Source organism: Falco peregrinus, chromosome 2 (genome assembly GCF_023634155.1).
Source record: "Falco peregrinus isolate bFalPer1 chromosome 2, bFalPer1.pri, whole genome shotgun sequence".
In the NCBI taxonomy this organism is placed as follows: domain Eukaryota; kingdom Metazoa; phylum Chordata; class Aves; order Falconiformes; family Falconidae; genus Falco; species Falco peregrinus.
The window spans coordinates 7713792-7727215 of record NC_073722.1 but is presented as its reverse complement, the minus strand read 5'-3'; the positions used below and the strand labels follow the sequence as shown (position 1 = coordinate 7727215).

The following is a 13424-nucleotide window of genomic DNA, read 5'->3' as shown; positions in this document are numbered from 1 at the left end:
CGCGGGTCTAACGCGCCAGCCCGCCGCCCCCGGCGCACGGCCCCCTCCCGCGCCCTGCTGCTGCTGCTATAGCAGGCGGCGGGGCCCGCCCGCTCCCCTGAGGCGAAGCCACGCCCCCTCACCCCCGCCGCCTTCTCCCCCTCACGTTCCCGCCAACGCCACCTGGCCGCGGGGGGGGGGGGAGGGGGCGCGTGTGTGTGAGGGGGCGCGCAGGCGCACTGGCGGCGGCGGCGGTTCTCGCGAGCGGAGGGGCCGTTGGGCTGGCGGGGCGTGTCCGCACCCAATTCGCCCGCGGGGCGCGAGCCTGCCGGGGGCGGTGCCGCCCAGCCCGGGCACCAATGGGGAGCGGCGGGCGGGGGCGCGGCGGCCGCCTCGCGTCTCTCCGGGCGCGGGGCGGGGCCGTTGGGGGGGCGGGGCCGTTAGGCGGGCGGGCGGGCGGGCGGGCGCTGGCCTGGTAGTGATGGCGGACGATGGGGATGGGAGGCTAAGGACTGAGGGGAGCAGCGACGGCGGCCTAGGGGGCGGGGGCGCAGGGGAGCCGCCGGCCGGCGCGGCGGCGGTGGCGGCGGCCGTGGGCGGCGAGATGCTGCTGAACGTGGGGCTCCTGGCGCTGGCGCTGCTGGCGGCCTACCGGCTGTACCTGCGCTGGGGGACGCGGAGCGGGCCGGGGGGCGCGGCTCGGCAGAGCCAGGCCGCCGCTCTGCCGCGGATGAAGCGGCGGGATTTCTCCCTGGAGCAGCTGCGCGAGTTCGACGGGGCCCGCAACCCCCGCATCCTCCTGGCTGTCAACGGCAAAGTCTTCGACGTGACCAAAGGCAGCAAGTTCTACGGGCCCGGTGAGACGCCGGGGCCGCGGGGCGGGGGGGCGTCCCTCGGCGGCCGCCGCCGCGCCGGGCGGGGGCCCCGCGCCCCCCTCAGCTGCCCGCTGCCTTTCGGGCGGCGCCGGCGGGAGGCGGGGGCGGCGCCGGGGGAGCTGCTGCGGCGGGCGTGCTATGCCGCCGGGGGCTCCGTGCTGCCGGCGCCCGGCCCTCCCCCCGCCGCCCTGCGGGCCGGTGGGCTTCGGGGAGGCCTGGCTTGCGGCTCGGCGCGGCGGCCTTAGGCGGGCCCCGGGGTTTATCTCGGGCGGCCAGCCCCCCGCGCTCGCCGCCCGCTCGGCTGACAGATAGGGGCTACCTGGGGGGTGTCCGGTGGGAATCGGCCGCGCAAACCGCGACCTGGCCCCGGTGGCTGCGGTGCACAGCCCCTGCTGGGCCGGCCGGCCTGCGGCCTGGGGGGGCTTGCGAACAGGTGATGCGTGACGGCGCTGGGCTCCCTTCAGGCGTCCCCCGCGCATCCGTGTATCCGGTTGCTTAGATATGGATGTGCCATGTCGATAATGCTTCTTTCTTTTTTTTTTTTCCCTTCTGTCTTTTCTAGTAGGTTTCCCAAGTGCAGCTGAGCAATGCTTCCTTCGTTCTAGCTCTTACGGTTCAGGAAAGAGAAAAACAAGCTGGTTACTTACTTAGGTGCAAATGCCATATTGAATATGAATTTTAATCAGAATAGAGGCAGACAGGGAGAGCTCGGGGACTGCTGTGTTGCCACCATCGAGGAGAGTGCAGAAATCAACCCGCTCTCTTAAAACAATAGACAGCACAGTTCTTTGTAGCAGAAATGCACCAAAGGTTCAGCGAATCTTCAGAGGTTCGGAAAAGTACGCTTTAAAAGCAATGTTTAGCTATTCACATTGTAGGTGTGAAACTGCAGCGTAATCTCTTGTAATAAACAGTGTTCTTAATAATGAGGCGGGTAAACTTACTGGTGAGCACTGTGTTCACATCTGATGGCAAAGGAAATGAGGGTGATGACTGCTGATAATTTTCTTCCTTAAACAATGGTGGTTTGGAAAATATGATCTAATCAAATTATGCAGGAGTTTTCATAGTAGGTATGGCAAGTGTCTTTGTGCAAGGGATGGAGGAGAGAGAGGATACTTCCCCCCCTTGAAAATAGTTGAAGTTAAGTTATTATTTTTAAGTAATCTTAGATTAAAAAAAAAAAAAATACAGAACTGACATGTTAGAAGTCTTTGGTTCTTACCAGGGAAGTGACAAACAGTTGTGCAGTAGAACTGCGCTAGTATTTTGTAACTCCTGTTACCCTCCAGGTTTGTGATTCCAGCTCTGCTGCTAGTTGCAGAAATCAAAACTGGCATAAATGAATCAAATTGCTTTTCTGACTGGGTACTGGAAAACAACAATAGAATCTAAGCTACCTTTGCCATGCCTTATTTTGTTTATTGAGTGGTAAAGCTGAGAAATTGCAATCTGGTGGGCTCCATCTTTCATGATACTGAATCAGGCTAGTTCTTTTGTCTCTCACTTTTTAGGGGTTTTTAAGCTGAGACATAAGTGCTGATATAAAGTGCAGGTAATGCATATGCTACGTGAAACTTAAAACACCAGTAAGTTGACAGATTGCTTCATAAATTACTCTGTGAAATAATACTAAGCCATAATCTAAACAGTCACTTTAGCTCTTTTGTGTATCAAATATAAACTAAATTTTAGACCCTCCATTGTAGATGTCATCACTGATTCACATCGTCATCCTCTGGAGGTCTATTTTTGTGAGGAAGCCAAAGCTTTATGTTCTGGGACCTCAGTCTGTTTTTTTTGATAACTGGCAGCAGCTGGTTTCCCTAAAGCAGTGCTTCCAGCTTTTTGTGAAGAGGGACAAAGGCTTCCCCCCACCTGCCGTCCCTCCCTGTAGTGAAAGATTACCTTTTTATAACATACTGACATCATCTTTGTCTGTCATATCTCTGTTACTTGGGCCACACACATGAGGATAGTGATGCTTAGCCTGTGCATTATCAGCTGTGTGTTTTCTGCCGAAGGTGTTGATTTTAGAATCGTGCTGATGGGGTTTCCCTGTAGAGATGCATGTCAGGGAATGTTTTCTTGTGACTGTATTGTGGCTGAAGAGAAAAAAAGGCTCGTAGGTGGTGTGCAGGCCTTAAAAGATCTGAGAAGACTTAGGTGGAAAAGTCTTCTACAGCTGATTGAGACCTTTTCAGAAAGACTTCAGTCAGAGTAGCCAGTTGTTCACAGTGGTTTTTTAGGTAACTATGCCTCATAGCTGGAGTATAGCAAGAGAAGTGCAGAGCATACCAACAAAGCCGTGGCTAAATTTTGTTTAACAGAAGAAACAGTTGAGGGCACTGGCTTTGCTGATATTGCAGGTTAGGACAGTGAGCCTTTTGTACTTTGTTGAGGTACTGATGCGAAATACTGCTTCAGCTTTTAAGGCAGCAAAAAGCATTGGCTGAGGGCTCACTATCAAATCTTAAGTATGTCTTGACTGCTGGGTTAACGTTGAATAATGTGGCTGTCTCAGAATGTCTTCCGATGTCTTAAAATAAAGGTGGGTTGGTTTTTTTCCTTCAGTGTAGTTTGGATGCAGAGTTGTTCCTTATTTCTCTACTTACAGCAGAAGGCTAAAAATGTACAGAATTGCCATCTAGTCCAGATTTTTGTCCAGCAGTTGAGATGCCATTAAAATTCACAGTAAGCTTCTGATTTTATTAGACGCTCTCCTGTGTTGTAAGTTTCCATCCACTGAATCCTGTTATGCTTTGGTCTGTTTCATTGGAGAGCCCTTTAAACACATACAGTTAAGATATTTTTAAAAATTGATAGACTGTTGAGGTCATCCTTTCAAACAGTCGTGACTGCAAACATCAATTTCTAGAATATTTAATCAAAATGTTTTCCACATTTTTTGGTTTTTCTCTTGCTGTCTTCTTTAAGCCTTCCAGTTTATCTCATTGGTATCCTATCAGTCTTTGGTTATGTCTGATGCATTTTAGCTAAGAGCAAGAAAAGGTTATATCACATCTTTTACTATCTGTCCCTCTTTGAACTCTTAATTTAAAACCTTACTTGCCAAGTTCTTTTCCAAAATGCAGCTTACTGGGATAGTCCTGTGTTCTGCAAGTATACCCTTTGTTTCGAGACTTCACCTTTAGTTGTATTAAATATCATCTTTGTGCCCAAATGAGTAAGTGTCCTAGAATGCTTTGCTTGGTTATTACCTTTAATTAATTACCTTTTCCTTTATCACACACAAACTGTAAAAGAAATAGTAAACTATTAGTGGCTCACTATTAAAGATACCATATAACCAGAATTTCAAAGCAGCTGTTTTGGGGCGATTTCCCCATCTGTAATCACATCTCATCACTTTGATGATTAATACCTTTAACGTGTACTGGGTTGAATGAGAGATAGTTTTTACTGTTTCATTTATCACAACCTTTAATGTCATGTTTGTTTGTATCAAGATTCCTGGTAACGGCCAATAGAAGGACATAGCAAGAGTTAAAGCAATGTTAGCAAATCCTAATATTTAGCATTTAAATTGGCATGCCAAGATAATGCTGTAAACAGGTTGTAATTAACTTATCAAATACTTTGTGCAGTTATGAAATATTTGTGGCTTTGAGCATGACAAAGCAAGATTATATGCAGTCCAGTGTATACAAATGTTCCACATCACTTCTTGGTTCTTAATGTTTAATGATTTTTAAAAAATCAATTTCCTGACTTTCCTTTGCTGCAATACGTTGTCACTCAACTCATTTCTCATCCCACTCTTGTCTTTCAGCATGTCGTGAAGATTTCTCCTTTCCAGTTTGCAGAGAGGAATAGATTAGGTGGTAGTTCCTTCCACAAAAATTTCCATCATAGTTCATTTTTCATGAGGGGAAAATTACCTTTATTTGATGTTGCAAATCCAGTTAAGAACTGTTGAGTTCTGATGTTAAATACTTCAGAAAATTCTCTAATAAAACAGCTGTCATTTTTTGCCATCAGTTCTGTAAAAATAATCTGATGCTATTGCACTTCCTTTGGAACAGAGTGCTGTAAACTTCGTTGTGTCTCTGTTTAAAAGACGGCACCGATGTTTTTCAGTACATCCTTTATGAGGGTATGGTTAGAGTGGAATGTTGCAGGAGGGGCATCATATATGTTGTATCTGGAGAATTCTGTTAAGGGTGGCCTTATCTTAAGAACACAACAGGCCAAGGGTTTACAGATAATACAGAGGATAAGACTGGTGGGAAACAAGTACTTTCTGTAAGGTGTGTGCCTTGTCTGTGTTTTGATGTTTGTCAGCTCTTTGGTGTCTGTGTAATGGTGCTGTCTCTCACCCCAGAACTCCGCTTTTCAGAGAAGCAGCATTTCTGGATAAAGAAGCTAAGCTCCTACCAGAAGTAGCGGCTCTCAAAAGGTGTATACGTGCAGATTGGCGAGAGGTTGTTTCCATACTTCTGATTAAAGAGAATAGTGCCTTGGCCTTCAGGATGAAGGAAGGGGTTGTTCTAAGCCCTCAGTCCATGTTCACGGAGAGCAGGGGCGAGTCAAGTGGGTTTGTGCAGGAAGATGCATCACTATCTCCTCCTCTGCTTCTGCTTTGTGTGTCTGTCAGCTCGCTCTTTGTCTTTTTTTCTTTTTTCCTTTTTTAATAACCTGATTATATTCTTTAAAACTTCAACAGCTGTGTGTTTGATAAAAGGTCCGTGTAAACCCTTAGTTCCAATTTAAACTATTCAGGTTCCAGTCACCTGAGATTTGAGGGACCTGATCAAGCATGTATGCTCAGAGCAAGATATGTTAGGATGTGATAGTAGCATCGTTGTTAGTGACGTATAGATGTTATATCCAGTGCATGCACAGCAGTGTAGTTTCATTTCATTTAGTCAAAAAACCTGGCCTGCATTGCTTGCCTTAATTATGAAATAAACTTGTGTCCAGAGCATTTCTCACTAAAGCAAGATGTGGGATCCACGTCTTCCTCAAGTGTGGAGCTGTGTTCTAGGAATCTCCTGACTACTGAACTACAGGCTCTCCTGGAAGCGCTCGTTGTCTGCCCCTGTAGTTGAAATTGGGTCATTAATTCTTGCACTTTTTTTCACCGAGTTAAAAAGGAAGCAAGCAAAAGAGAGAGCGAGGCCCTCTGGTCTTGTGCCTGAGAAGCCAGGTTTAGACCTTTCTTTCTAAGCACTTCCCATCTTAGTATGTAGGCTTTGTAGATCACTTTCCTAAGAACGCTTACTTTCCATGCAAGTTGTAACTTAAAATTGACCCACATCTTTCCTTTCATGTAAATCTGGAGCAGTAAAGTTAAAATTATGTCACCTTGAATTCCCAGTGATAAATGTTATTAGAAAGCTTCTGCTTTCAAGCTGCATCTCAGAACGGCTTTGTCCAATTTGTAGCTTTTTCATTCCCTCATAAAAGATGCAACACTGAACAGACAGGTGTCAGGATTCAGGTAGAAAGTTTTAAACAGTCAGTGGAGATTTTGCTTCATTTGGAGTGGAAAAGGTAGACAAAGTGGTAGGGTAGTGCAGCTGCCAATAATTTTGTGTTCTGTCTCTCTTTGTTCCTCTAACTTACATTAAAAGAGAAGTTTGTCTTCATTCTTAATCAAGAAATGTTGTCCCCGAATTTCTAAGCTTCAGACAAAACGGGGTTTTATTTCCAGCGGCTGCATGGAGCCCACAGATGCAAAGAACATCTGGTATGCTTTGCATATTTGGTGATTGCTTGCAAGTGCCTTTTGACCATTTGAAGAAACCAAAGCTGGTTTAAAACTGAACCTTGTTACCCTGCGTGGCTTCTTCAGGGAACTTGTATGGGCCTTGTGAGACAATACCGTTCTGAGATTGCAAATCCCTTCATTAGATGTAAAGTCCACAGGCAGCTGCAGTCCCTGTGCTGACAGTTGGAGCAATCCAAAGTTCAGTATACACTGTTCACCTTTGTGACAAGTCTTGGAGCAGTAGTCTGGGATGTTCTGCAAAGCGAGTATGGAACTGAAGTGGTCAGACAGCTGTTTCAGTAAAACAGGAATACCTACTCGAAAGCTGAACGCCAGCATAGGTTTTGCTGGGGGAAACTATTGGCCAAACCAGCTGAAAACTGAAACATGCTGTTCCGAGATCCAGTTTAGCCTGTTTGGAGCAAGTGACTAGAAAAGCAGTGCTTCCAAATAAAAACTCAGCTTGGACAGCCTCTTATCTCAAATTTTTAAATACAGTGCTTTAACATTAAATGTATTTTTCCTTGCCTGCTGTTGGTTTAGGGTGTCTGCAAAGAGAAATTACATCTTCATTTAATAATCAAAACAGGGCTAGGGGATGCAGAAATCCTGAGTGCAGGAATTGGAAAGGTATTTTCACTGGCAGAGAAGACGTGGATTTTGCCAGTTCTCAAACTACCCAGTTCATTTGTGAACAGAGATGAATGTCAGGCTGGAACAAGATGTCAGATTCTTCGAGGCAGCCAGATTTTTAACTGGATTCTGAAAGAAAGTGGGGATCTGCAGGTGATGGGTAGCAACGTTTTGCATGTGTTCTAGCTCAGAGAAGGGCATACTTTATGCAAGATAGAGTTGTAAGGTACGTGAGGACTTTATACTGGGGGGGCTGGGAAGGCAGGGTATAAACGTAGTGGTATAGATGTGGAGATAGGTAGGCAAATACGTAGTCTTGATAACTGTTTGGCCTCAGCGCAAAAATATTCAGAGGCTCTGAAACAAAGTGTTTTTATATGTGAAAGCAATGATGGGAAGAAAAACATTCTCCAAGGAACAAAGTTTTCTTTCGTGTAAGGCCTGTAGCCAAGCAACATGTAGCAGGCGTGTTTTAATGGGTTTTGACACTTCCCCTGACTTTCCTTTTGTTGTTTCGAGATGGCAAGTAAGAGTGGGAGGAGAAGTTTTTAAAGAAATATTTGACTATGAAATAGCTAATTTGGGGGTACAGCAAAAGAAAACCACTAAAATTTTGTGATGGGGTCTTGAAAAATCAGTTTGGTACACATACCTATGCTAATAGCATCTCCTTTTGCCATCTCTTCAGTGTGTATATCCTGTCGTGGTACAATCAATTATTTAGAGCAGGAGCCAGTCTAAATGGGTAGGCAGACAAAAGGAAAGAAAAGAAGGACTATGGGTAGGGCTTGCAGAGTAAATTGCATCTGGTCATGAAAGAACTCTGTGGGAGTTATGTCTAGGTTTGCACTAATGTCTCTACCTCCAAATCATACTCTTCAAGGGTATTTTTTCTGCAGGGTTCTCTGTGCTGGCACCTTCCTGGATGCTTCTGCAAGCACAGCAAAATCTGATAGGCAAAATACCTTTTTAAGACTGTTGCACTGGTATTTATATGAAAACAAATATTAGACTAGGGCTTATAGCAAGACCCCAGACCTGTATATTCTGTATTAATATAAAGTACTGTGCTTAATCTCTGTGTAAAAGTATCTGAATGGAAGCTTTAAATCTTGAAGTAGATTGCTCGTGCTGAGATATTTGAACTTTTGCTTTAGCCACACTGCAGCTAAGGTGAAGCCAGGCTTGTGACTTTTTTTTTTTTTTTTAAAGAATCGTAATTCAGTATTTGTCTTTTAGTAAAGTATTAAAGAATGAGGCGTGTTTCTAAGGTACATTTGCAGAGCTGGAATTTGAGATGCTGTCTACCAAGTCCAAAGGCTGGGTTTTACTAGTTAGCGTTCTGTTGAGTGCTTGGGCTGGGCTTGATTGTTTCTTTTTGACTCCTTAATGCTTCTGTAGCAAACATGATGGAATGCTAACATTTAAATTCAATTTTAGAAAAGAAAAAAAAATTATTGGTATAATAGCATCTGACATTACAATATATTTGCAGAAATTTTGCATCCATTAATCTTAATGCAAACTGATACATTCTGGAAGCATTCATGCTTTCCACTGTATATGTTGTTGAGATACAGGGATGTTCAGGGCTTGATACTGATAAATATAATGTAATTCTCTTTTTAATAGAAATAATTGGAATCAAGCTGGTAGACCAGGAGGTGGCATCTCAGCAGGTGCTGTAAAACTCCATAAACCACGAAATGCAGGGTAGAAGGGAAAGGGGAACAGTGTGCTTCTCTGACTCTGGTTAGCCAGAATTTTGAAAATGCGTTCTGCAAATAGCTAGTAGGGTTTATGGAAATACTTGTTTTAAACACTTCAGAGAAAGAAAATGGGGACAAAATACTGTCGATGGCAGGTAGAGTAGCGGCTTATAATTGCTGTTAAGGATTTACTGATTGTGTGTGGTCTTTGTAAGAGCTGTTTACAGCTCCTGTGTTCTTCCTTCAGAACATCAAAACCTAGATCCTTTGAATGATAGCTATTTTGGAATGAAGCAAGAATCTTTGTTTGAAGAGGCTCTATGTTATGTTGCAAAAGACAGCCATTGCTACCTCTTGCCCTGTTTTATGGAACTGACCGAGCATGCAAAATGCAGAGATTAAATATTTGAGTATAGGATTGATTTCAGTCTCTGAATCCCGTTTTTCAAATAAACATCTAATTCAGGATGCAGATAGGGAAGAATGGAGTTCACAAGCCCTCTTGACTTTGTTTCAAGTAGCATAAAGGTAGTCCTTGATCCCAGAGGTAGTTACTGTGAATGCCATACCTGGAGCTATCTGAAAGGACGAGCATGGAGATGCTGTTAATCATTGTGGTTCTCTCTTATGGCCAGATTTGCACAGTGCAAGCCTGCAGTTGATAGTTCTTTCTGTGATGTCTACTTCTTGTGAAATTTTGCTTTTAAATCAGTTGGTTTATTTCCAGAGAGACAAGGGAATTGTCTTTGGCACACAAGACACCCTTCTGTTCTCAGGTTTGACTGTAAGCAACTTACAATGCCAAGCACTCTGGGGTGGAGAGATGACAGCAATTCTGGTGAGGACGTAGTTTCTTCTAATCCATATGGTACTCGGGTTCCCTGCCTCAGGAGTTCTTCCTGCTGCATTCAGCCTGTGTCTCAACCATGAAGTCAATGCCCGGCAAGAGCAGATAGGTGTGGTGGCTGGAGCCAGCGGCCTGGGAGGAAACCAGCCTCTCTGAATGATTTCCTGTGGCTCGTCCTGGTGCAGAAGAGGTCTGAGGTGCTACAGCAGGCAATAGAGGGGTTGAAGGACAGACAGTGTGTTGCCACTTGCTTGTGTTCATTCTTGCCCATGGGTGCTGCCTTTTCTTCAGGCTGATGGCCACTGTCGTCTTCCGAGAGGTAAGCCAGAGAAGGGTTCTGGCCTATTTATCTTCAAGTAGTGACCACTCTTTAGAATGCCTTGGGCATTTCCCTGTTGCTTAGCTGCTGCAGTTAGTGCAGAAAATTTTAAAGCGTTTCTTTTTTTGTTTTCTTTTTCATTGAGCTGAATTAAGGTATTTGGGTTTAGGTCAAGAAAATCAAAGATAACGATATTCTTGAAGTTCTTTAGATAAAAATTTGGGAAAGCCAGTTACCAGCCTCGTCCTGAAAGTTGTTGGTTTGCAAATTGTCCAGTTCTCCTTGTAATATTTTACAGTCATTGCTCAAAATTTGATTCGCATATTTGTGCTGCTTTGCATCAGTCACAAAGCAAGTAGTTGCTTTACGTTCTTAACATAAAGATTTGTGCAGTTTTCAAGAACAGTACAGGATAGGTGTATGGGTGATTTGCTGCCCAAAATAAATGAGGTTGTTTCCGCAGAAGAAATGTGTCAAAAGACACACTGTAGTGTGTAGAAAGTTGTGGTGGTTCTGTAAGTGAAGTGAAATTATTAATTAGCACTCCAGTTTCTATTTATTGATAAAATTCAACAGGTATCTAATTAAGATGTCTATATAATTTGCTTCTATTCATGCCTGACTTGTAAATATATTCTGTTTTGCTTAATAGTAGTGTGTTTCTTTTGAATTCCAGCCTCCAGTCCCTTTGGAATTTACATCAACTGACAGGGATTTCTCCAGATATCCCTTCAAAGCTATTTTCCTGGTTCTGCTTCTCTCTGCAGACTTTATCTCCTAGTGACGCTTAAGACTGAATTGCAGTGCTGCTGAATGTTGAACAGCTATGGCGTTGAAACTGCTGCTGTTCCCATCACTGCTGAAGTTTAATGTATGGCTTTGGCAGAGTGTATAAAGAACTGAGATTGGTCACTATAAACAAAGGTTTGAAGGTCTCGATTTTGTCTTTTTGTTTTCAGAGGGTCCATATGGAATATTTGCTGGCAGAGATGCCTCCAGGGGACTAGCAACTTTCTGTCTAGATAAAGATGCACTCAGAGATGAATATGATGACCTATCGGACTTAAATGCTGTACAGATGGAAAGTGTAAGAGAGTGGGAAATGCAATTTAAAGGTAAATTCCCCAATTAGCAGCACATCTTTGCCTTAAGGAAATGCTTTTAATCAAAATGACTGATGTGGGCTTGGGGCAGCTTTTGACGAGATGTTGATGGTAAAGTTAATAACGCAGCGTAACTTTCTTAGGAAAATAAGGGGGATTCAGGCCTTTTTTCCGTAGGGAGGATTCCACTATAGCTTCTTGAACCTTTCGGTTTTATGCAAGACAGCTGTTCTCATCTCAGCTCTTCAGTGCAGAATTTCATTCTCTGATCTCAGTGTAGCCTAGCTGATGGAGTTCCTGCTCGCGGGTTGTTGGCTTTGGATGCCATGGAATTGTGATTAGGACTATGAGTTGTTTTGGCATAAAGGGTTGAACAAGTTTGTCTTGAAATAATTTCTCAAAAGTATGGAAGTATGCCTCTGGAGGGAGGGGGGCATTTTTCACATTGATTGAAATCAAAACAGGCTAAGGGAATTTGTGCCAGTTCTAATAGCAGCATTTTCAGGCATTGTGTGATAAAGCTTGCCTGATGAGCTGTGGGAGAATTTAAAGTAGTCACGGTAGAGAAAGTAGTGAGCAGCGATGGCAGCAAGATTGTTTTGAGGCTGAGCTTGCTGATAAGTTGCCGTCAATTTCAGCAATTGAGGTTTAGTACCTTGGTGTGTAGGAGAAGAATTGAATTTGCAGTAGTGCAGGCTAACTAGCAAATGCAGCTGTATTTGATTGTAATGGAATCATAACTCTCTTTCAGAAAAATATGACTACGTAGGTAGACTCCTAAAACCAGGGGAAGAACCGTCAGAATACACAGATGAGGAAGATACCAAGGATCACACTAAACAGGAATGAACTTTGTAAACAACCAAAGTCAGGGGCCTTCGGAACTGCAACCTCTTATTCCCCATCACAGAATGTCCTGCATCTTTGGGTACAGTTCATCTGCTGCGAAAAACATTCAACAGGTTTTGTACAAGGAAAATAATATACTCACAAATGAAGATTTGAATACAAGACGTTATCTGTGCTGCCAAACTTTTTGTTGCAGTTTATTTGTGATGTCTGGTTAGGCTTTGTTAGTGAAGAGGGGCCAGGAATTTAAAGTCAAAAACGCTATTCCTTTTTATCAGTAAGTTGAAGCCTTCAAATAGTATATATTACAAGCTCTCCAAAAGACGTGAGTCTTTCAAGCTCAGCGGAAGGTTTGAATCTTGTTTCATGTGTCTTCAGCATTAAAAAAAAAGATGTACTCATATGCATCAGTATCAGTAGGTTAGACTACTGAAACTGGTGTTAAAATGTGAATTTCCACTTTTTTTTTCTTCTTTTTTTTTTTTTTTTTTGCGGGCGTTAATAGCCCTGGCAGAATACTTCAGTTCTCTAAGAGAAAGTCCGTGTAGATTAGGATGGGGGTAAAATTCGTCCTTTTCTCAAAAGGATTGGGTAAAACTTTTCTCTGCAACAATTATGATCTGAAGCCTGCCTCTCCCCCCTTTTCCCATCCTCTAAATCAAATCAGATATTAATTGTGCCTTATTTCGCTTACATAGACTTGAATTGTTTTAAGGGACAGCCCCAAATTTGTGGTTTCATAGTCACTACAAGCAGCATTGAGACTAAAGTTCGAATGTTCTGTTGACTGGAAAACCTTGATGTCATTCTGTGTATAGAATGTAAAAGAGGAATACTCAGTGTTACTGCCATATGTTAATACTACATATACTTAAATTAGCATTGTGATGGCCAAATGCATACTCCCGTGCTTCTTTTTAGGTAATGACAAACACACAAAAAAAAGTCACCCTTCCTCCTCTTCCAGAAGCTGCCTAACTTTTGGGAGCGTAGCCTTCACCCCCGTGTAGAGTGAAGGGGCGTGCGCGCGTGTGTATGTGTGCGTGTCTGTCTGAATGCAAGACTTGGGAGGGATTGTTTCTGCAGATATTGTAAATACGAATACCATTTTAATAAAGCATGTACAATACCAAATGTGCTGTCAGACTTTATGTAGAAGCTGTTAGGCAGCTCTGGAGTATGATGGAATAGAAAGTAACGGGAAGAACTCTTGGATGTGAAACATCCACCGCTATTAATCCTGTTCCCAGTCCTTGTGGTGCCTTTTCTCCTTTCAAGTCCCAGCTGTTGAAGAATCTTGAAGAATTACTCAGGTAAGCCATATTTAAGAGAATAAACCTATGCCAGTGGCATTTGGGGGAGGGGGGGGAAGTGAT

The 13424-nt window shown here is 43.8% G+C and overlaps 1 protein-coding gene across 1 annotated transcript; it reads left to right on the top strand.

The window, feature by feature from the left end:
• The first annotated feature begins 444 nt into the window (after nt 1-444).
• On the top strand, nt 445-13182 carry PGRMC2 (progesterone receptor membrane component 2). The gene is made up of 3 exons (XM_055794195.1): nt 445-836; nt 11056-11211; nt 11951-13182. The coding sequence occupies exons 1-3, from the start codon at nt 461-463 to the stop codon at nt 12046-12048; spliced, it is 630 nt and encodes a 209-aa protein (XP_055650170.1). The 5' UTR covers nt 445-460; the 3' UTR covers nt 12049-13182.
• Nucleotides 13183-13424: the final 242 nt, after the last annotated feature.